The sequence below is a fragment of the Somniosus microcephalus genome, chromosome 14 (assembly GCF_052327205.1).
Source record: "Somniosus microcephalus isolate GS21.2 chromosome 14, FLI_Smic_1.0, whole genome shotgun sequence".
Taxonomy (NCBI): Eukaryota; Metazoa; Chordata; class Chondrichthyes; order Squaliformes; family Somniosidae; genus Somniosus; species Somniosus microcephalus.
In genome coordinates this window covers 18,399,482-18,423,052 of record NC_141000.1, presented here as the reverse complement: position 1 = coordinate 18,423,052, position 23,571 = coordinate 18,399,482, and the positions used below count along the sequence as shown (strand labels likewise).

Genomic DNA, 23,571 nt, shown 5'->3' with positions numbered 1-23,571 from the left:
CGGCCATTGGAAACATTCTCTCTGAATTCAGCCTGTCCAGGCCTGCCATAATTTTATATGTTTCGATGAGATCCCCTCTCAATCTTCTAAACTCCAGTGAGTACAAGCCCAAACTATTTAATCTCTCTTCGTAGGTCATTCCCACCATTCCAGGTATCAGCCTGGTGAATCGCCGTTGCACTCTTTCCATGGCAAGAACATCCTTCCGCAGATGGGGCGACCAAAACTGTACACAATATTCCAGATGCGGTCTCACCAGCACCTTGTACAGCTGTAGTAAGGTATCCCTATTCCTATACTCGAACCCCCTTGACATGAAGGCCAACATACCATTTGCCTTCTTAATCGCCTGTTGCACCTGCATGCTCTCCTTCAGTGACTGGTGCACAAGAACACCCAGGTCCCTCTGCACTTCCCCATCTCCCAATCTATTGCCATTTAGATAATAATCTACCCTCCTGTTTTTACCCCCAAAGTGGATAACCTCGCATTTATCCACATTATAGTGCATCTGCCACATATCCGCCCATTCCCCCAACCTGTCCAAATCGCACTGTAGCCTCCTGACATCCTCATCAGAGCCCACCCCTCCTCCTAGTTTAGTGTCGTCAGCGAATTTGGAAATATTGCATCCAATTCCCTGATCCAGATCATTTATATATATTGTGAACAGCTGGGGTCCCAGGACAGATCCTTGCGGCACCCCGCTGGTCACTGCCTGCCACTCCGAAAACGAGCCATTTATTCCAACTCTGTTTTCTATCCGCCAGCCAGTTCTCTATCCACGTTAATACTTTGCCCCCAATCCCATGAGCCTTAATTTTGCATGATAATCTTTTGTGTGGAACCTTATCGAAGGCTTTCTGGAAGTCAAGGTACACCACATCCACTGGCTCTCCCCCATCTATTTTACCAGTTACTTCCTCAAAAAATTCCAGCAGATTAGTCAAACACGATTTACCCTTTGTAAATCCATGTTGACTCTGTCCGATCCTTTCCCCATTTGTCAAGTGCTCCGCTATTTTATCCTTAATAATGGACTCTAGCATTCTGCCCACAACCGATGTAAGGCTTACTGGTCTATAATTCCCTGCTTTCTCTCTACCCCCCTTTTTAAATATTGGGGTAACATTAGCTACCCTCCAATCCACGGGTACTGTTCCCGAGTCAATGGAGTTCCGGAAGATGATCCTTAGAGCATCTGCTATCTCCAGGGCCACCTCCTTAAGTACCCTAGGATGTAGTTTATCAGGCCCCGGGGATTTGTCGGCCTTCAGTCCCCTCAACTTACCCAGCACCATATCCCTAGATATACTAATTTCTGTCAGCTCCTCCCTCTCATTAGTCCCTATGTTTGCCGATATTCCTGGGAGGTTATTCGTGTCCTCCTTTGTGAATACAGAACCAAAGTATGAGTTTAATTGGTCTGCCATTTCCTTATTCTCCATTATATGTTCTCCCGAATCAGACTGCAAGGGACCGACTTGGGATTTTACCAGTCTTTTCCTCCTGATATACCGATAAAAGCTTTTGCAGTCTGTCTTTATGTTTGCTGCAAGTTTACTTTCGTATTCTATTTTCCCCTTCCTGATTAATCCCTTTGTCCTCTTTTGCTGTATCTTGTACTGCCCCCAATCTTCCGGTCTGGTGCTTTTTTTTGCCAGTTGATAGGCCCTTTTTTTTGATTTTATGCTGTCCCTAATTTCCCTCGTTATCCACGGTTGAGTCACCTTTTTAGGTTTATTTTTGTGCCAAACCGGTATAAACATGTTCTGGAATTCTTCCATTCTATCTTTGAATGCTTGCCATTGTCTATCCACTGTCAACCCCCCCAGAAACACCACCCAATCAATCTTACCCAATTCCCGTCTCATACCCTCGTAATTCCCTTTATTTAAGTTCTGGACCTTAGTCTCTGATTCAATTTCCTCACTCTCCATCTCGACTGAGAGCTCGATCATATTATGATCGCTCTGACCCAAGGGGCCTCGTACAAGAAGATTGCTGATAAGTCCCTTCTCATTGCACAATACCCAGTCTAAAATGGCCTGATCTCGAGTCGGCTCCTCGACATATTGGTCCAGATAACCGTCCCGAAAACATTCCAGGAATTCCTCCTCCTCAGAATTTTTACTAGTTTGGGTAGTCCAATCAATATGTAAATTAAAGTCACCCATGATGACAGCTGTGCTCTTATCGCACGCTTCTCTAATTTCCCTTTTTATGCCTTCCCTCACCTCCATATTACTATTTGGAGGCCTATATATCACACCCACTAACGTTTTCCTCCCCTTGCTATTTCTCATTTCTACCCATACAGATTCCGTTTCATCCGAGTTAATATCCTTCCTTTCCATTGCATTAATCCCCTCCTTTACCAGCAATGCTACCCCACCTCCCCTACCTTTTTGCCGATCCTTCCTAAATATTGTATATCCCTGGATGTTAAGTTCCCAGCCTTGCCCACCCTGCAGCCACGTTTCTGTAATCCCAATCAAATCATACTTGTTTACCTCTATTTCCACAACTAATTCATCCACCTTGTTCCTAATGCTTCTAGCATTAAGATACAAAGCCTTCAGGCTTGCTTTTTTCACACTCTCATTATGAATTAGTTTGGCCCTTTGTGTTTCTCTCCTTTGCTTATTGCTTCTCACCTTTCTACCATCTATTTCTGACTTCATATGACTTCCCTCTTTTCCACTACCTAGGTTCCCATCCCCCTGCCAAATTAGTTTAAATCCTCCCGAACCGCCCTAGAAAATATTACCCCGAGGACATCGGCCTCTGACAGTTAGGACAAGCCCATTTGATGTGGGAGATGACCATTATTTTAATCTGCATTCACACTATTTTTTAAATAATTGTATGAAGTAGCTGGCAAGGCCGGCATTTATTGCCCATCCCTGGTTGTCTTTGAGATGGTGGCAGTGGTTCTTCTTCCTGAACCGCTGTAGTCCATGTCATGAAGGGACTCCCACAATGCTGTTAGATAGGGAGCTCCAGGATGTTAACCCAGCCACGATGAAGGAACAGTTTAATGGGCCAGAAATTCGCGGCCAAAGGCGTGAGTGCGCTCGGGGTACTCACGCATCTGGCCGTTGGAAATGCCGGCGTTCAGCATGAACAGCGCATGCGGGGAACGCCGGCATTTCCAGACCTCGAGCGCATGCGACTGCACAGGCAGCGCTTGCGCAGTGAACTTCGTAGATTTCATTCATGAAATCCGTGAGGGTAAGTCCTCAGAAGTTACACGTAAAAAAAGCAAGTGTAAAGTGGTTCATTGGCTGCGGAGGAAGAAAGATTTTATTGTGGAGCTTCTGAAATGCAATATTTTTGTTTGGGAAAGGGAGGGAAGTTATTTTAAGAAATTTTAAGTAAGTTTTAAAGTTAAAATTTTTTTTTTTTTTTTTTTTTTTTAAAAAAGGGTTTTCAGAACGGTAGGTAGAAGGAGCAATTGTGGCTGTGTGAATGGAATGTGAGAATGAGTTATGTATGTATGTCCACATATATTCCTTTACGTATATGTATGTATGTTTTATATTCCTTTACTAATGTGTATGAATGTATGTTTTTAATTATGATTTTCAAATAAGTTACTTTCTCTGAAAGTCATAATTAAATAATACATTCATACACATAAGTAAAGGAATATATACATAACACGCAAAGGAATATATACAGACATACATACTTTCAGAAGCTCCACGATAAGAAATATCTTCCTCCGCAGCCTCTGGAGCAACTGTACCCATGCTTTTTTCATGTGTAAGTTGTAAGGACTTGACCTCACTGAAAGCAGTAATGAAAGCGGTGAATTATACTGCGCACGCGCTGCCTGTGCAGTCGCACGCGTTCTGCCTCTGAACCCCTTCGTTCAGAGGACAGGAAATGCCGGTTTTCCCCAAAAGCACTGTGCATGCTGAAAACCGGCATTTCATCCGGCCAGATGCGTAAGTACCCCGACCGTACTCGCGCAGTTGGAAGGGAATTACTGGGCCAACATTTGGCATGTCAATAAAATGAAAAATTTAACAATTGCACGACTTGCCCCCTCGCATCTGCGACTGAGGGTCCAAGGAGGTGCATTGCGCAAGAGGTCATCATCGTACGTATCCTCACACTGTTCCCTTTGGGGAACTGTATGAAGTGGTGGAAGGATTTATGGCCGTGATTAACGCTCATTCCGTGACCGTAACCATCTTTGAACCAGCCATTAGGGTGGTTAGTCCTATGGCGGGAGGGTTTTACGGGCTCCCACAACCCATCTGAGACGGGGGGGGGGGCCACCAACACCCACGGACGCAAGTATCCCGCTGGATGTCCACCCAGAATTTAAAGTTGGAACTCCGACTCCACTTGCCGGGACTGTCTGGAGTGGGGTTCAAAACCCTACTCCTTCTGGCCCAGCGGCGGGGATGCTTACTGCTACGCAAAAGGCCCACTCCGCACAAAAGGTGACACCCATACGTTTCCTGCGCCTTTTCCCTCCCCGTGACTGGAGCCCTATGCTGCCATTTCACGTTGCTAATCGGATTGGGCCTTTGTCATAGCGGTAGGATCCCCGCCGCTGGGCCAGATCAGGGTAGGGTTTCGAACCCCGCTCCAGACAGTCCCAGCAAGTGGAGTCGGAGCTCCGGCTCTAAATTCTGGGTTGACATCCAGTGGGATATTTGCGTCCGTGGGTGTGGGTGGCCCCCCCTCCTTGTATAGCTTGTGGGAGCCCGTAAAACCCTCCCGCCATAGGACTAACCGCCCTAATGGCTGGTTCAAAGACGGTTACGGTCACGGAATGAGCGTTAATCACGGCCATAAATCCTTCCACCACTTCATACAGTTCCCCAAAGGGAACAGTGTGAAGACACGTATAACGACGACATTGCTAAATAAATAAATGGAATTTAAAAAATTCTTTTATCACAGAAATCACAGAAACCCCACATTGCAGATAGAGGCCATTTCGGCCCATCGAGCCTGCACCGACACATATCCCACCCGATCCCCGTAACCCCCACATATCCCACCCTATAAAAGTCTTTAAATTGCTTTAATTCTCTTTAAAACTACTTCAGATTACTCAAAATAATGTAAACATTTTAAAAAGTTTATAAAAGTTACCAAAATCTTCAGAAAACTTCCAAAAACCTATTTAAACTGCTGCTTTGCATGTAAAAATCCTTAGCAGCTTGACAGAAACATTGGGGGCGTGTCCAGTGAAACTGAGACCTCAAGGGGCGTGTCTCACTTACACTGCATGCTCCTGGCTTCGCGCTGGCTGCACTCCTGGGCGGCGTGACGTCATACGCTGCCCGGGATTCTTCTTTTTCATTCACCAAGTCCAGGCGTCCCTGGAGCTGATCGTCAGTAGCGCGGGGTAAGTGTAAATACGGGGCTTGCACGCGCTGCAAGCCCCGTTCTGGAATTTCTGGGCCAATATGTTCAAGTCAGGGTGTGTGTGTGACTTGGAGAGGAACTATAAGGAAAACGCCAGTGCAAAGCAGTTTTGGCTTTGTTTGAATGCTAAATGTGTGGAGTGTAAAATGGGCATCTAGGCTCGAAAGGACTCCAAAGTGAAACAGAGCGAGACTGCCTCCAACAGGGTATCTCACTCCTCTTCACTCCGGTACCAGGTCAGGCCCTGACTCCAGGTTCGGGCGGCATTTACACTATAAGTAATCGGCACAAAGCAACGCTGTTTCATCGCGATGCTACACTTGAAGAGTGAATATACCCTCAGAAGCTGTTCCTGCCTATTTCTGAAAGGCACAGCTGACGTGGAAAGGAGGTGGTTGTGCAGACATACTTTTTTTTTTGATTTTACATCTCATTTTCTGCCCAAGTCTTTCTTTCCTCAGCCCTTACTGGTGTCCACTGCCGATACTTTCATTTCCAAATCACACTGGCCCAGAAATTTGGGTCGGGGGCTTCCCGCGGGTGCAAGCCCCCGACCTGCACTTCCCTTGCGCGCCAGCCGTTGAGCTGTGGGCCCACGTGGAATTCCGATTCTGGGCCTCCTCCAACTGCCGGCGCACAGTGCTTGCGTATCCCAGGGGCGCAGTTAGTTCGAAGCGTCCCTGGGGTCACGTGGGCCATGGGCAGCCAATCGGAGCAGGGAATGCTCCATTCATAAGTCTTGACAGGAAGTGCTGTCAAGACTTATAAATACTATGGCCCCAAAATAGCACTAAACCTTCAAATAAATTTTTAAAAAACATCACATTTTTTAAATAAACTATAAATTACATGAAATAACTATTTTAAACAATAATTTAAATTTTTGAAAAAAATAATTTTATTTTCTAACGGGGCGAAAAATAAACTTACCTTGCTTTAAAGTATTTAAAAATAATAAACCTGTGGAAAAAATGTTTTAATTTTAATTAATTCACCACTTACCTTGTAAAAAGCAGGCCTTACGCCTGCTTTTTACATTTCTAAATTCTGCAGACTTACCCTCACGGAAAAACCTGTAAGAAAAACCTAAGTTCGATGCGCACGCGCTGCCTCCCCCGCGCATGCGTTCGACCTCTGAACCCCTGCTTTCAGAGGAACGGAAGTGCCGGTTTCCCGCGCATGCACAGTGCATGCGGGAAACCGGCACTTCCATTGGGCCTACGGGTGAGTACCCCGTGCGTCCTCACCCGTGGAGACCCGAATTTCTGGGCCAATATAGAATCATAATTTGCAACTTTGTTCATTTGTAATTCAATAAAGTTTGCAGACCTGGTGTGAATAATCCACACTCTACAGTTGATCATAAACCTGGCCACATTATAGCATAAAATAATAAAAATTGGTAGTGCGTCAGACAGAACTGAAAAGGGATAGTTATATCACTGCGACTGTACGTACAACATCAAGTCCTATGTATAATAGTGAGCAAGTGTAGTATTCCATTATATAAATCCAAGGCATGTAAATCCATCTTTTGGATGAGACGTTATACCGAGGCCCCATCTACCCTCCCAGGTGGATGCAAAAGATCCCACAGCACTATGTTGAAGAAGAGCAGGAGAGTTCTCCCCAGTGTCCTGGTCAATATTTATCCCTCAATCAACATCACTAAAAAAAACAGGTTATCTGGTCATTATCACATTGCTGTTTGTGGAATCCTGCTGTGTGTAAATTGACGGCCGCATTGCCGACATTACAACAGTGACTACGATTTTTGAAAAAATGCTTAATTGGCTGTAAAACACTTTGGAATGTCCTGAGATCATGAAAGGCACTGTATAAATGCAAGTCATTGTTTCTAAAATAACTAAAGAAAAATATTCAGGAAAGGCAGACAAACACTAATGAAACTCTAATTTTTCAGTGGATAAATCACCATCCACTGTGATATAAGCTATATACAAAGCAAGTGTGTCAGTGGGGTCTTGCAAATGGCCTCAGAATCTCTGGGCAAGGGGGTGGGGGTGGGGGGAATTCAGCCATGTTTTCAGCTTCTTAGTGCTATCCAGCTCTATAGATACATTGGGATATTTTTTCAAATGTTGTTCGGGCGTAAAACTTGTGTTGCGGATTGGACACCAGGTCTAGAAATCGGACGATGTTATGAGAGAGTCCTGGGATTGATTTTGGTTGGTGAAAGGGTGAAAAGGGTGCTGCGCCTGTCTGAAAGTCTGGTTTTAGCACGCAATTTTGATCCTAATTGCTGATTACCATAATTTGAACTTGCCTGGAGGCGCTAAATCAGACACCTGCAGGTTTAGTACTCAAGCGCTGATTAGACGCAATTTTCGTGGAGCGGTGTCTGTGGGCTCCACACACCCACTTCCACTGAAGGTGTGGAGTGTGCTGGCTGACACACAGCGGCAGGTTTCAGAATGGTGCAGGGACCGGACACAAGTTCTCGGACGTGGCACTGGAGGTCCTGGTGGAGGAGGTCCAGAGGAGCAGGGATGTCCTGTTACCCGCAGGGGGTAAGGAGTCCACCTCGCCCTGCTGTCCCTCTCCCCTGCAGCAGCTGGTGCTGCTCTGCCTGGTTTCATGTCCTCCTCTCATTCCTCCTGCAGACCAAGGCGGCCCCTAGCAAGGTGCCGGTGACCAAGCACTCCCTTTCTCCTGGTGACTCCTATGAGGTGTCCAATAAGGTAGAATAACACAGCTCTCACTTTTATTAGGTGAAGTCTTCAGAGAATTTCTGGAATAAATGTTGACAGAGTGTTGGTGAAGCCTTGACAAAGTGTCCAGAAAGTCTCCCAATGTGTTTCAAAAGCCCTCTTCAAACCTCCAGCAGCAAGTGAACAGTAAAAGGTGATTAACCTTTAAGTAGCTTTGAAATACTCAGCAGCGACTTGTTTACTCCCAATCAGCTGGTCGTGGTGGTTAGGAGAGGTCATTAGGTCAAGTGCTAGCCACCAAAATGCTGTGCAGCCCCTTTAATGAGCATTACATACCATAAAGTATGCGACTGAATCTGTCTATATTTATCCCTGTAATCACCAATCCTATTTCGACAATAAAAGTCTTGCCATGCTTTCACAATGATAAATAAGCTCTAAGGTTCAGGTTATGACTTTTTAATGTAAATATTACATCAAACACGTCAGCATTTGTGCCCCATCAACACCTGGTCTAATTGTTCTTTCAACTGCATTGTGCGTGCAAATCACCTAATACTTTGTGTACATTTTCCTCCACTATAAGCTTCCACGCTGCTGTCTCCAGTTACCCATTTCCTCCTTCAGCCAAATGGATGGAAGAGTCAGAGTCGCGACGTCTCAACAGCTGCCGCCAGTGCTGCCCTGTGATTCGCTAACAGGAAGTGTGCTCCTTTGGGTCGACCCAGACTGATGCTGGCAGCTTCTGCTCAGATTGAATCAAAGTACTTTGCTGCTGTGAAATGATCCATTAAATGACCCTGTCGGAAACTGTTCAAACTCATGCAGAATGCAGGCATGAGCTTGCATACTAGTCAGGGCAATGAATCAAGATCACAGTCTGCTGCGTCAGATCATAAGTCCAGTGTTCCACTGCACGAGCTTTCACACACCCTGCCAAAAATATTTCTGTTGATTTGAGCTCGCTTATATTAAACAAATATGTCGCTTGGCTCCCTTAAAGAGACAGCGTCCCTGATTTTAACTCTGGGAGGGTGGGCAGTGGGGTGACTTCAATAACCCACCCGCTACCTCAGAAAACAGGCCCTATTTTAACTCCTGGGCCTCATTAGAATTTCACAGGCCGGTTTCGCTCACACACTGTTAAACCCATCCACTATCGGTGCGCAATTTCTGGCTAGTCATCCAGTGGCCTAGTTGAAGTGAAAGTTCAGCGAGGTTGCATTTCCTTCTGCAAGATTTCGCTTTAGGCTGTTGGGAGGGAAAAACAGCATCGACATGACTCTCAGGCAAATGGCCAGGTTCTCTGAAGCTTCCCTGGAAGTCCTGCTGGAACAGGCCAGGGAAGTTCTCGTTCCAGCCACTGGAGGAGGATCTCTGAACACTAAGATCACCAGGCTTGGAGAGAGATTGCACAGATTGTCAACTCCAGGAGTAATCACCCGCAGGACATGGATGCAGTGCAGGAAGTACTTCAATGACCTCGCAAGAGTAACAAGGGTAAATACAACTCTTCATTTCTCCATCTCTTACAACACAAGGAAACAGTCCTTCCCCCCCTCCCCCGGCACTCTCAACAATTGCCTTTCCTTCATCACCCAGCACAAGGACACACTATAACATCTCTCATTCTCATTACAAACATACACTCACATCTTTTTTGCACCCTTCACAGCAGCCACTAACACCATTCTCTTCTCACTGGTTAGCCTTTGCACAATCAATGTGCATGGCTCCTTCCTCATTATACACTCCACATGCATGCTTTCCATTCAACACCTTCACATCCTGATTCCATTTGCTTCTTCTCTCTCTCAGCATCTGATAAACAGAAGCCCCACACTTCTGCACTCTCCTTTGCAGGTGACACGCACTGATTCTAGCCCTGTCTGTAGGACAAGACAGCAAACAACATGAGAGAGAGGAGTAAGACCGGGTAGCACTGTCCAACATAATGAACCTCTCTGAGCTTGAGCAGCAAGCACTGAAAATGAGTGGCCCTCCAGAGCTATCAGAATAGGAGGTTTTGAGGCTGGGGGCTTCTATGAATAGGGTCTCTATTACTTGCACCCCTTCATAAATCTCTGACAAATGCACATTCACACAGCCTGACTACATCAAGCTGCATTGCGATGCCTGTCATCTTCAACCCTCCAGGCTCTCAGTGCCAGGCTAACTCTTGTACCTTCTCTCGTTCCTCTAAATCCCTCAACAGCCACAGCCACAGAAGTAGACACCTCAGAGGTGGATAATACATCTGAGGAAGCACCGTCATGAGCTGTACCTCAAACAGCTGCCATGTAGACTCTCCAAGTTCAATCATGTGCTCTGCTTTGAGAGGTTGGTGTCTGTAATGTATTATCACATGGTTTGTCACATGGTTTAGAATGAGCATGCTCAGTTCGCTCAGGCCTAGTAAACAAGCACCTTGACCAGCAACTCATCGTGTTTCTGTCCTTCATTTGTTCAACCCGCATATATTATATTTTTGACGACGAGGATGGGATCCCAAAGCCATTTTTAGGGATCATAGAAGAACACAGTGTTCAACCTTCGAGTGGAAAAGTTTAAGGGGAATTTGTGACACCTAAATTGAATTTTTGAGATGTTTTACCGTTAATGCTGATGCAGAATTGTCTGTACTTCGTCTTCATGTGTCTGTATACACAGCACCAGCGGCGTTGATTCTTACAGGTACACAGGTAGTGTGCTGAGTCACTGGTCAATGGGATCGGGACAATTCATCAGAAGCCTCGGCATGTATGACTGAGCTCACAAACCATTCAGTTCTTACATTGAGCGGATGGAGATGGTTTTTTTAAGGTCAATAACATTATTGAGATCGATGGTGCAGATGAGAATGTTCAAGCTCAAACTAAGGTAATTAGTGAATGGAAAAAAGCAATTTTTCTAACGGAGATTGGGCCAGATGTCTACGGAATGTTGACAAACCTACTGGCGCCAGGGAAAGTGAAGGATGCATTGTTTGAAGACATTGTCGAGAAACTCGAGGACCATTTCAACCCAAAGCCATTAGAAATAGCAGACAGCTATAAGTTTGGTACCAAAAACAAAGTGAAACCATCAGTGTAGCTCTTAAAAACCTGTCTTTGCATTGTAACTTTGGCACATTTTTGGATCGTGCATTGCGTGTGTGGACTGGTGGATGAGCGCACACAGTCCAACTTACAGAACATTCTGAACCTAACGTTTGACATAGCACGCAAAATTGCCCTATCTATGGAAGTGGCATCTAAGAATGCTAGGGAGCTCCGTCCAACGCAAGTGACTTGTGAAGCTGAGGGCTACAGTCACAAAGCCACCGCCAAACCTAATGATGTGAGACCGAGTCAAAAGCATGTCAGCTAGGGCAGTTTAGTGAATTGTTAACGCTGCAATGGAAATCACTCACCACAGTCCTGCCAATACAGGAATACAAAGTGTTTTCACTGCCAGAAGGCCATATTTCAACAGTTTGAAGAGCTAGATCAAAAGCAGGAAGTAAGAAACATTCTAGTAACAAGGCAAACCAGCGACAATGAAGGGAGGAATTCACAATATTGAAGTGAACACACCAGATGTTGAAGACCGAGACATCTACAGTATCTATGCCACTAGCGGCAATGATAGCAGTCGTGAGAAAGACTTCCGTACAAAACTTTTGATCAACGAGCAATATATTGATATTGAAGATTGGAGGATAGCAAATGTAACCCCGCAATTTAAGAAAGGAGGGAGAGAGAAAAAGGGGAACTATAGACCTGTTAGCCTCACATCAGTAGCTGGGAAAATGCTGGAATCTATTATAAAGGATGCAATAACTGGGCACTTAGAAACTAATAGTAAGATTGGGCAGAGTCAACATGGATTTATGAAAGGGAAATCCTGTTTAACAAACTTATTGGAGTTCTTTGAGGATGTAACTATTGGAGTAGACAAAGGGGAACCGGTGTGATGTGATGTATTTGGATTTTCAGTAGGCCTTCAATAAGGTCCCACATAAGAGGTTGGTAGACAAAATTAGGGCACATGGAATTGGGGGTAATATACTAGCATGGATTGAGAATTGGTTAACAGACAGAAAACAAAGGGTAGGGATAAACAGGTCTTTTTCAGGTTGTGACTAGTGGGGTACTGCAAGGATCGGTGCTTGGGCCCCAGCTATTCACAATCTATATCAATGATTTGGATGAGGGGACTAAATGTAACATTTCCAAATTTGCTGATGATACAAAGCTAGGTGGCAGTGTCAGTTGTGAAGAGGATGTGAAGAGGCTTCAAGGGGACCTCGGCAGGCTCAGTGAGTGGGCTAGAACATGGCAGATGGATTATAATGTGGATAAATGTGAAGTTATCCACTTTGGTAGAAAAAACAGAAAGGCAGAGTATTTCCTAAATGTTGAAAGATTGGAGAATGCAGATGTTCAAAGGAACCTGGGTGTCCTTGTACATGAGTCACTGAAAGTGCAGGTGCAGCAAGCCATTAGGAAGGCAAATGGTATGTTGGCCTTCATTACAAGAGGATTTGAGTACAGGAGTAAAGAAGTCTTACTCCAATTATATAGGGCCTTGGTGAGACCACACCTGGAGTACTGTGTACAATTTTGGTCTCCTTACCTAAGGAAGGATGTACTTGCCATAGAGGGAGTGCAACAAAGGTTCATGAGATTGATTCCTGGGATGACGGGACTGTCGTATAAGAGATTGAGTAAACTAGGCCTATATTCTCTTGAATTCAGAAGAATGAGAGGGGATCTCATTGAAGCATACAAAATTATTACAGGGCTTGATAGGGTGGATGCTGGGAGAATGTTTCCCTTGGCTGGGGAGTCTAGAACCAGGGGCCACAGCCTCAGGATAAAGGGTAGGACCTGAGATGAGAAGAAATTTCTTCACACAGAGGGTGGTGAATCTTTGGAATTCTCTACCCCAGAGGGCTGTGGAGCCTCAGTCATTGGGTATATTCAAAACAGAAGTTGATAGATTTCTGACTAGTAAGGGCATCAAGGGATATGGCAATGGAGTTGAGGCAGATGATCAGCCATGATCTTACTGAATGGCGGAGCAAGCTCGAAGGGCCGAATGGCCTACTCCTGCTCCTTTTTCTTATGTTCTTACGTTCTTATTTATACCGGCATGGCGGCAGAATGCTCGATCATGTGTAAGGACACATGAGAGTAAGTTTAATCAAGTACCACTTACAAAGAGTACCATAGAGTTAAAAACCTACTCTGGAGAAATCCTAGAGACATGTGGACAAATGGAATGTACAATTCAACACAACGGCCAGTCAGTAAAGCTGCCTATTATTGTAGCGGGCTACAACAACAGGCTAACCCTCATTGGCAAAGACTGGTTGAGAAAGTTAAAACTAGACTGGAAAAACCTCTTCAGTGTAGATGCTTCAAAGAAGCGACTCAACAAAATGCTGAACCAGTATAAAAGCATGTTCTCAGACAGTTATGAGGGCATCACTAGGTATGACGTGCATATCCTCATTAAGTCCAACGCGAAGCCTGTCTATTGCAAGGCAAGGCTGGTCCCCTATGCGTTGAAAAGTCAGGTGGAGGGAGAGCTAGAGAAACTGAGAGAGAACGGAGTGCTAGTAAAAACTGTCAAAAGTGAATGGGCTACCCCGATTGTGGTAGCGCCCAAAGCAGACAAAACTGTATGCTTGTGCGGTGACTACAAAGTTACCATCAACCAAGCTGTTGACGATAAGCAGTGCCCATTACCTACATTGCAAGATTTGTATGCAGCACTCTCTGGGTCAAAGGTTTTCTCTAAGCTTGACCTGTCGCACGCTTAGGCTCAGCTGAATGTTGACAAAGAGAGTCAACAGTATCTCACTATCAACACACACTATACTCATACACCAAGCTGCCATATGGTGTAAAATCCTCCCCCAAAATCTTACGGGCTATGATGGATAACATTTTGCAGGGAGTTCCAAATTGCTTGTGCAATCAAGACAAAGTGCTGATCGCAATAAGCAGCAAGGAAGAAAATCTAGAAGTGTTAGATTTAGTGCTTCAAAGATTGAATTCCCACAACGTCAAATTGAAAAGGAGCAACTGTGCTTTTGTGCAGCCTAAGGTTGTGTACCTTGGTCTGAAAGTTGATGCAAATGGCTTGCATCTAGTGAAGGAAAAGGTTGATGCTGTCATCAATGCTCCAAGGCCACAGACGTGTCTGAGTTAAGATCTTTCCTTGGAATGGTCCAATACTACACACATTTCTTACCTGAGTTAGCGACCATGTTAGCTCCATTGCATGAGCTCCTCAAGAAGGATGTCCAGTGGAAGTGGACAAAAGTGTAACATGAAGCTTACGATGCTTGTAAGAGAAGTCTCTCTAGCGAAGCTCTACTTGTGCACTACGACACAGAGCCTGAACTTAAGTTAGCGTGTGATGCTTCTAGCTACGGTGTGGGAGCGGCCATAAGCCATGTAATGGATAACGGCCAAGAGAAACCAATCATGTTTGCATCGCGAACTCTCACAAAGAGTGAAAGAAACTACGTGCAAATTAAAAAGGAAGCACTCACCATAGTGTTTGGAAAGAAGAAATTCCAACAGTTCCTGATTGGCAGCAAGTTTGCCCTGATAACCTGCTGATGACTGCACAGTGTCAGCGCCATTCACAACTCCTCAGATAATGAAGCAGTCCATGCCCTCATGCAACAAGACCTGGATGATTTTCAGGCTTGGGCTGATAAGTGGCAGGTAACATTCGCCCTACAGAAGTGCCAGGCAATGACCATCTCCAACAAGCGAGAGTCGAACCACCTCCCCATGACATTCAACGGTATTACCATCATAGAATCCCCCGCCATCAACATCCTAGGGGTCACCATTGACCAGAAACTTAACTGGATCAGCCACATAAATACTGTGGCAACAAGAGCAGGTCAGGGGCTAGGTATTCTGCTGCGAGTGTCTCACCTTCTGACTTCCCAAAGCCTTTCCACCATCTACAAGGCACAAGTAAGGAGTGTGATGGAATACTCTCCACTTGTCTGGATGAGTGCAGCTCCAACAACACTCAAGAAGCTTGACACCATCCAGGACAAAGCAGCCCGCTTGATTGGCACACCATCCCCCACCTTAAACATTCACTCCCTCCACCACCGGCGTACCGTGGCTGCAGTGTGTACCATCTACAAGATGCACTGCAGCAACTCGCCAAGGCTTCTTCGACAGCACCTCCCAAACCCGTGACCTCTTCCACCTAGAAGGACAAGGGCAGCAGGCGCATGGGAACACCACCACCTCCAAGTTCCCCTCCAAGTCACACACCATCCTGACTTAGAAGTATATCGCTGGGTCAAAATCCTGGAACTCCCTCCCTAACAGCACTGCGGGAGTACCTTCACCACATGGACTGCAGCGGTGCAAGAAGGCAGCTCACCACCACCTTCTCAAGGGCAATTAGGGATGGGCAATAAATGCTGGCCTTGCCAGCAATGCCCACATCCCATAAACGGATTTTAAAAAACGATCACAAATCACTCCTAGCAATATTGGGGCCCAAATCTGCCATCCCTGCAATGGCCGCATCAAGAATGCAACGTTGGGCAGTGTTGTTGTCATAATATGACTGCACGATTGAATATCACACTTCAAAGCAAAATGTAATCGCAGATGCCTTATCCAGGTTGCCACATGAGTACTCATGTGTTGGTAGTGAAGGAGAGATTTTCATGCTAGGTGCAGTTGACAAAGACTTTCCCGTGAATACAACTGAGATTGCAAATGAGATTCAAAAGGACTCAGCACTGAAAAGAGTGTATGAAAACACCTTGAATGGATGGACTGATCAGTGTCTGGACACAGAGTTGAAACCAGTCCATTTGTACTGAATTGTCTTGTGAATAAGATTGTATCAAGTGGGGAAACAGAGTGGTGGTACCTACTTCTTTGAGAGATAGAATTCTGGCCGAACTTCATACTGAACATCCAGGGATCGTCAGTATGAAATCAATTGCAAGAAGCTTTGTTTACTGGCCTGGATTGGACAATGATCTTGAATCACTTCTCAGCAAATGCAGCGTTTCCCAAAATTGCAGAAACAAACCACCCAAAACTCCACTACAACCCTGGTCATGGCCAAGTAAACCTTTTCAGAGAGTACATGTAGACTTCTGTGAGAAAGCAAATGATTATTTCCTGGTACTTGTAGTCATGCAAAGTGGATTGAAGTGAAACACATGGGTTCAAATACTACAACTGAACGTACCATAGATGAGTAGAGGTCTATCTTCACATGTCATGGCTTACCTGAAGAGCTTGTTTCTGACAATGGCCCTCAGTTCCATTCTACTCTATTCCAAGAGTTCATGAAATGGAACGGTATCAAACACACTCTCGTTCCACCGTATCATCCAGCTTCAAACGGTACAGCCGAAAGTTCAGTCAGAATAGTGAAAGAAGCTCTCAAAAATCAAACGTTGCAGGGTTGTTCGGGACTCAACATGAAGCAACGTTTGGCAAATTTCTTGCTGAAGTACAGAACTACTCCGCACACTACAACTGGATATACCCCAGCAGAACTCTTGATGAAGAGGATATTGAGAACACGATTGAGTCTTGTTCAACCAAATTTGGCCTCGAGTTGAACAGAAACAGTTGAGTCAGAAACATTATTATTACAGCAATCAGGAAGTATGCAGTTTCAGACAAAACGAGTGTGTTTGTGTTCTCAGTCCCCCTGGCAAGCCAGGTTCACACAAGTGGGATACAGGAACCATAGTAGAGGTTGATGGAACCAAGAGATATTTGGTTGAAATTGGTGACAACATCCGAAGTGTTCATGTAGATCAAATTATCTCTACTAGAGATGAACCAAGACGTGATCTTGAACCACTTGATCATGAATATATACATGAGTTTGACTCTGTTTAGACTTCAGAAACTGAAGTATCAGGTTCAAACAAATCTGAGATAGAAACAAGATCATCTTTGAGTTTGGAACCAGAACAAAACAGCCCGAAAATTGGTTCAACACCAAAATCTTTTGTAAGGAGATCAGGAAAACTCCGCAAACCTGTTATTAAACTGGATTTGTAGTTCATTTGTAGCATTTGTAATTGATTTAAAAGGAAAAAAAACAGGAGTTTTTGTTATGTGGTACATGTAATGCTGGGACAGGTGGGACCATAGTTTTGTTGTATTTGAGAGGGGAATATGTACATTTTTTTAAGGGGAAAGCAGTGTAATGTATTACCACATGGTTTGTCACGTGGTTTAGTATGAGCATGCTCAGTTCGCTCTGGCCTTGTAAACAAGCACCCTGATTAGCAACTCCGTGTCTCTGTCTTTCATTTGTTCTACCCATATATATTACAGTGTCCTTCAAGAAGACACTCACCTTCTGCCATCTGCCCACACACAGATGAGTGGAAGTGCTGGGTGCCAGCCCTATGGGAGTGGCAGTGTCACAGCAGAAGGAGTACAAATTGCACCTTGGGATGTTTCTGAGAGACATGATAAGGTGCTATATAAATGCAAGCCTTTCTTTATTTCACGTATTCTTAACAAATTTCAGCCCTTGTACAAGTCACCATATTTCAAACTATAAGAATGGTTATTTTTCAGATTTACAGGCTTTTTCTTGAGACTCTTCATAGACGCCTCGGGGACCTGAATAAATGGTGATTGACATATAAAGCACTAAAAACCATTTGTTCACTGCATATCCTAGATTTTACAGCATTCTCCAATGTAATTTTAAGGTAGTAAGTATTCCTCACTATAATCCTGAAATTTCTGCTGCTGAAAATGCTTCTGCAAGCGGGGCTTGTGTTGGGTTGGGGGGCGCGGTGGGACAGAAAATGACGAGGTCCTAAACTCACTGACATCCCGCCCGCTGAACGCAGTACTGGACATTGCTGCAAGGCTTCTCAGTGGGCTGTGTGATACAAATATGCTCATTAGAGGTATTTTATGAGGCAGCACGCAATGTATTCCTGATGGAATTCACTCTTCCTGTGACACGATAATCTTGGACATTTGTAATAGCCTTTAGAATTCTCCATGGTTCTGGCATGTCAAGAATGAGGGTAATTGCTGCATTGTGATGTTTTAGAGATACACGTCTCAAGTATTCTTGGCTCAGAGAAGAGGTGTAAGAATATTCGGTTTCTGTTTTATTGCCCTCCGTGAACAAGTTTCACTTTTATGTCTGTGTGTCAGCACCAGTTGTTTCAATTACAGTCTTATTACTCCAGCTTATACCATACATTCGTATATAAACTGTTGACAATTCTGATTAACTGGACCCAAAGGCTGCACCATCTCAATGAGAAACCATTAAAGTTTAATGGCAAACACTTTTGAAGGTTCCCACTTTCAGCGCTATGTCTCAGTGACAGAACATCACTTAGTACTGGGAATGCTCAGATTGCTTTCTGATTTTTTTCATGGGATTTATACACTGAGTCGAGAAAAAGAATGACTAATTGTAACTTGGCCACGTTATCTAATGTCATATCTCAAATGTGAATTTTGGAAGAAATGTAGGGGTTGACAGTGCACTGGATGATATTACGAACACAATGAGTTGTGCGAAATTTCTTTGTCAGCTATTTTAACAAGGGCACTCATTATACATGGGTGAAAGCTTTACCTGGAATAACAAGCAGAAGACTTTCATATAAACATGTGTCCACATTTCACAGCATGATTTCAACATCAATAATCGATGGGATCTTGTTTTAACTTCACTATTATACTTTTAGTTATGGCAACAAACGAATCTATTTTTTTTTTTAAATGTTGGTGAATTTTGTGCTCAGAATGGAACAGTCTCCATTTTGGATACCCAGTGTAAGAATCAAGCACTGCCAGGTCAAGTAAAGCAGGGTAAAATACAAAGTAAAATTCCTTCTACAATGTCCAAAGAGTTTATTATAGACCCAACCTCATCCTCTGCTTCACTAACATGACACTTTTCCATTTTACATATAAGCCATCCTGTGGCCTCTAAGTAACATTGCCAATTTAGTATTACAGTGCCAAATTAAGGGCAGTTTAATAACTGTGGGCTCACGACCACCAGTATCTGGGTTGAAACTACCCAAACTCTCGGCCAGCGGAGAATATTTTCACTGAAATAGACAGGGTTGGATTTGAATTCAGACCCAAAAGGCCCAAAAAGTGAAAGGTGAGCGTTTAACCTGCAGCTGAGAGTTTACCAACAAGCTTAGAATCCACATGTTCCAATCCACACTCCCGCCTTCTTTCTCTCCAAAGCCCATTATTTCTTTATTCTCTTCTAACTCATGGCTTTCTTGCTAGTACCACTCTGAAGCATATTTAAAAATAAAAATCTGAAAGTGTTTTGAATGTTACAGGAAATGTTAACCCAGTGCTGAAGTCATTATTAATACCATAGCAAAATACTGCGGATGCTGGAAATCCGAAATAACAACAGAAAACGCTGGAAAAACTCAGCAGGCCAGGCAACATCCGTGGAGAGAGAAACAGAGTCAATGTTTCAGGTCGAAACCCTTCGTCAGAACTGAGAAAAAAAGCAGGAAATGGAACAGATTAAAAGGCCAGTTTGGGGGCTGGGAAATGGGGGAGGGGATGAAAGAACAAAAGGAAAGGTCTGAGAGGTGATGATTAGATCACTGCAGTGCTAATACTCTATATTGGGCTTCTTTCTTCACTGTACAGGACTTAAAAAAAATCCTCCAATTTTCCTGTTGTGACTCTTGATAATCTCCAGTCACCACATTTAGTTTTTTTTGCCAATTTTAGATTTTTTTTTGCCAATTTCTTATTGTTGTATCATTAATTTGATTGTGGTTTTAATTTGTACACCTTTGTAATACACAGTGTTATTTCCAATTTTTTTAAAAGGATACTGGGGGTCATTTTGACGCTGGGCGATAGTGTAAAAGGGGAATTATCGAATCAGCCGCCCATTAGACACATGTCCCGATTTTAATTTCCAGTGACTTCCAATGGAAATTAAAATCGGGAGAGACGTATAACGAGCGGCTGATCCGACATCGCCCGTTTTACACTATTGCACAAAGACCTCCCACTGTCTTCATGATGTGAATTGCATCAAGTGACATCATTATGTCAATAACAAAGTAATGTTTGACTCTTCACTTCCCACCCCATCCAAAACATGCCAAACATGCTTTCATTTTGTTTTGGTTGGTTGCGCATCTATGACACATGGAATCCCGTCACCGTACTTAGAGGGCAGAATTTTCATTGGGCCGTTGAGGCGGGATTGGAGGCGTGTGGGGGGCACGAACCCATCCCGCCCCCAACACGCCTCCATGCCAGTTTCAAAAGAGGCGGGTACCAAACCTGCACTGGGACCCGCCTCCCTGAGGCGGGAAGGGGATTAGTGCCAATTAACTGCCTGTTAACAGGTAGTTAACAGGCAGTTTTTAGCCTAATCCCTATTTTCATTGTTGAAGTGTGGGATTCCCGACGGCTCCAAAACCACGCCAAGTTAGCGAGGCGGGCCGTCGGGATGAAGGGCTTGGAGGGGTCGAGATGTCCGGTGTTCAGGTGAGTGATGGGTGCATGAGTGCAAAGGTAAGTGTGTTTGGTGTGTCTAAAGTGATTAAAGAAGTTTTACTTACATTTACTTACCTTTACAGCCTTCCTTCCCTCAGGTCTCGGGAGTCCCTCATCTCACCAGCACAGAAAGCAGAATGGCCGCGATCTGTCAAAAGTTGCAGCATTCTGCTTTCTGTTCCAGGGAGATCTTTAAATCATCCTGAGAGGAAGGAATTAACTTGGAGTACAGATTGTCAGTGTTTGACAGCTTCAAACAGCTATCAAACGCTGATATTTCATCTGTCAAAAGGTCTTGACAGATGAAATATCAATCTGTGACGTCACCTGTTGCCGGGTGGCCCTTAATTGGCCTGCTGAGCCCGCTGGGCGGGCTCAACAAGGTCAATCAAGGGAAACTCGCGTGGGTTGGCTAGATCTTGATGGAGGCGGGACTACAACCCCAAAAGTTGTAGTCCCGCCTCCTACCCGACTCCTCAATGAAAATCCAGCCCAGAGTCTCCAAACCAAGTTACTGAGAAAGCTGTGTCTGTTGAGTTTCTGTTTGCCTGACAGAGTGCAAATTCTCTCCCCATAGGGACAGAGCCCACATATCCAAATCAAGAGAACTTTAGCACAGGTTGTCAGACCCAAAGCTCAGGGATCCCCAAATGTGCACAGTGGTACTGTCTGAATTTAACCCACTAAAGCCACATCGTTTATCAGTACAAAGCACTGAAAAGCTTCCTCCTGCTTGTCCAACTATGACCACCCTACCCATTAGGGCACTGGCATCAGGGTTATCGAGAGCCAAGTGTAAAGAATCCCAACCCTCACTGACGGGTCTATCCTTCCAGGTTCCACTATTAAGCTAGACTAGCGAAGCAATCATCACCATTACTGCGGACCTGCCTGGTTCAGGTATCTGATGAGCAAGTCCATTGCCAGCATGGAGCCACTTCAACCCCAAAGTGACCTGGGGGTGGTACGTAAGGTGATAGTCACTGGTTAGATATTAGACAAGTGAGGTTGAGTCCTCACCAGGTGGACAGCGGGTGCCAGGAGCTCATGAGTGGCATGCTGAGCACGATATAACATGTGTGGGCATTGCCACCATCCTTCTGACCACAGTATGGACACACCCCATACTTCATGGGCACACCACACTCCACCAGTTGCAGGCAGTGGGTCTTTTCTATCAGACTTCTTCCCCTTTAACCTTAGTTAAATAACTTGATGTTGACCGCAATATTCGGCTGTACTGAATATTTGAGAACATTGGAAACATTGCTAGGAGAATGAGAGTTCTTAAAGGTCACATGAAGAGTCGTGGCCCACAAGTACAGTCTAAAATGTAAATTGTAAGCAGGATTTGTCCTTACTGTGATCATTACATTTTGCAGTGCAGTGAATGGAAATTGATTTGTCCAGACGAAATGATTGATTTCAAGCCGGTTTTCCTGCCCTCAGTGTTGATTCGAAATGGCCTTCATTACATTATAATACAGTACCATCACCTCTGACGCTCATCAGCCTGAAATCTGTAGGCTTACCTGTCTCAAAATGTGCTGATTGCCCTCTGCTGGAATGTTGTAAGCACTCCTCATCAAATTCTTGGCAATGTGGAAATAGTACACGGATATGATGAAGAGTGGGATGACGTAGAAAATCAGGAAGGACGCTGTGGAGTGGATTTTAGGGTGCAGCTCATCACCATGCGGGTACGGGGCACATGCCTTAAATGTTTTATTGATATGGGGGTCATAGAAGGAGTGCAGATCGGAATATACAGCATCAGGAACAGCCAACAGCATTGAAAACACCCAGATGAGGGCGGCTTTCACGCAAATTTTCATCAGGGCATTGGTGGTCTGGATGTCCATCGGTCTGACTATAGCTTTATACCTGCAAAAATGAATAAATGAACACTATGTAGTAATGCTCGCGATACTGCTATTTAGATCATAATAATTACACAGAAATAGATTACAATATGCATGCTATTCACTGGAGTCCAATGGAAATAATCTGTGGTGATCACTTTTGCTTATCGCCAATCTAAATACTCCCAAACTATTTTAGTGCTTTCCGATATTCTACCATACCTTCAACTGCCCCCTTCAAATTCTGGATATCCCAACACTGGACAGCGCCGCTGAGAACGTGGGCAGCAGGTGTGATAATCTGAAACCCACAATATAAGCGGATTTGCCAGCTCTGCAGAAAGGTGCACTCCCACCCTAAGCACTGACCTGAATTCCAGCCTTTTAATGCATAGCAAGTTGAGCGGTAAGCCTATCATCTCTGATGTATACTCCTACGGCTCACGGGCACACGGGGAGGGCAAATCAACCATCTCCTGCAGCATGTTTTCTACAACTCACAAAGAGAGTGCTTATGAAGGGGGTCTGCTGTACTTTGAGATCGATGCATTGCTGATACCACCGTGATAAGAGCTTCTTTACAGAGTTAATGATGCACTGATGTTACTATTGAAACAGTTAAATAGCATCATCAAAGGGGGCTGACGTTTGCATGTGGAATTTGTGTTAAAGCAGTATGCTTTCATCGCACATTCGCAAGAATGTAAGCTTTTGATCCCTGCAAGATTGATGTTGCCAGAATACTGATTAACCTATTAAAACACTTCAGCAATAAACGCATTGACCTACTCATGAAGCAGCGATCAAGTCATTTAACTGGAAGTAACCTGTGCAGTGGATAAATCTAGCTGTGGTGGAGGGTGCAATCACGTGCAAAGGAAATCCCCTTTTACTGAAGAGACCCTGCAAATTCTTGTGGGTGGTTGGACAGCTTCTTCAGGCTGCAAGTCCACAACACCGGTGGTCTATGGGTATGGCAGGCATGGAAGGCAATAAAGAGGCTCAAAATAGTGTTGCACACTCACTGAAATTGCACAAAAAGCGGTCTGATCTTCAGAAAAGTACATAAGTAAACAATGAAAAGTGTGAAGTATCAGA

General features: G+C 44.5%; 1 protein-coding gene across 2 annotated transcripts in view; it reads right to left on the bottom strand.

Moving 5' to 3' along the window:
* Nucleotides 1–23,571, bottom strand: part of grpr (gastrin-releasing peptide receptor) — a 97,002-nt gene that overhangs the window by 47,185 nt on the left and 26,246 nt on the right. The window contains exons 1-2 of one of the 2 annotated variants that reach the window (XM_086006308.1): nt 22,696–22,819; nt 22,144–22,495 (exon numbers count right to left, since the gene is read on the bottom strand). In XM_086006308.1, the coding sequence (XP_085862434.1) occupies nt 22,144–22,473 (330 nt within the window). In that variant the 5' untranslated portion in view covers nt 22,474–22,495; nt 22,696–22,819. Of the gene's footprint in view, nt 1–22,143; nt 22,496–22,695; nt 22,820–23,571 lie in introns of those variants that run through there. The other variant, XM_086006307.1, reaches the window with a different exon arrangement.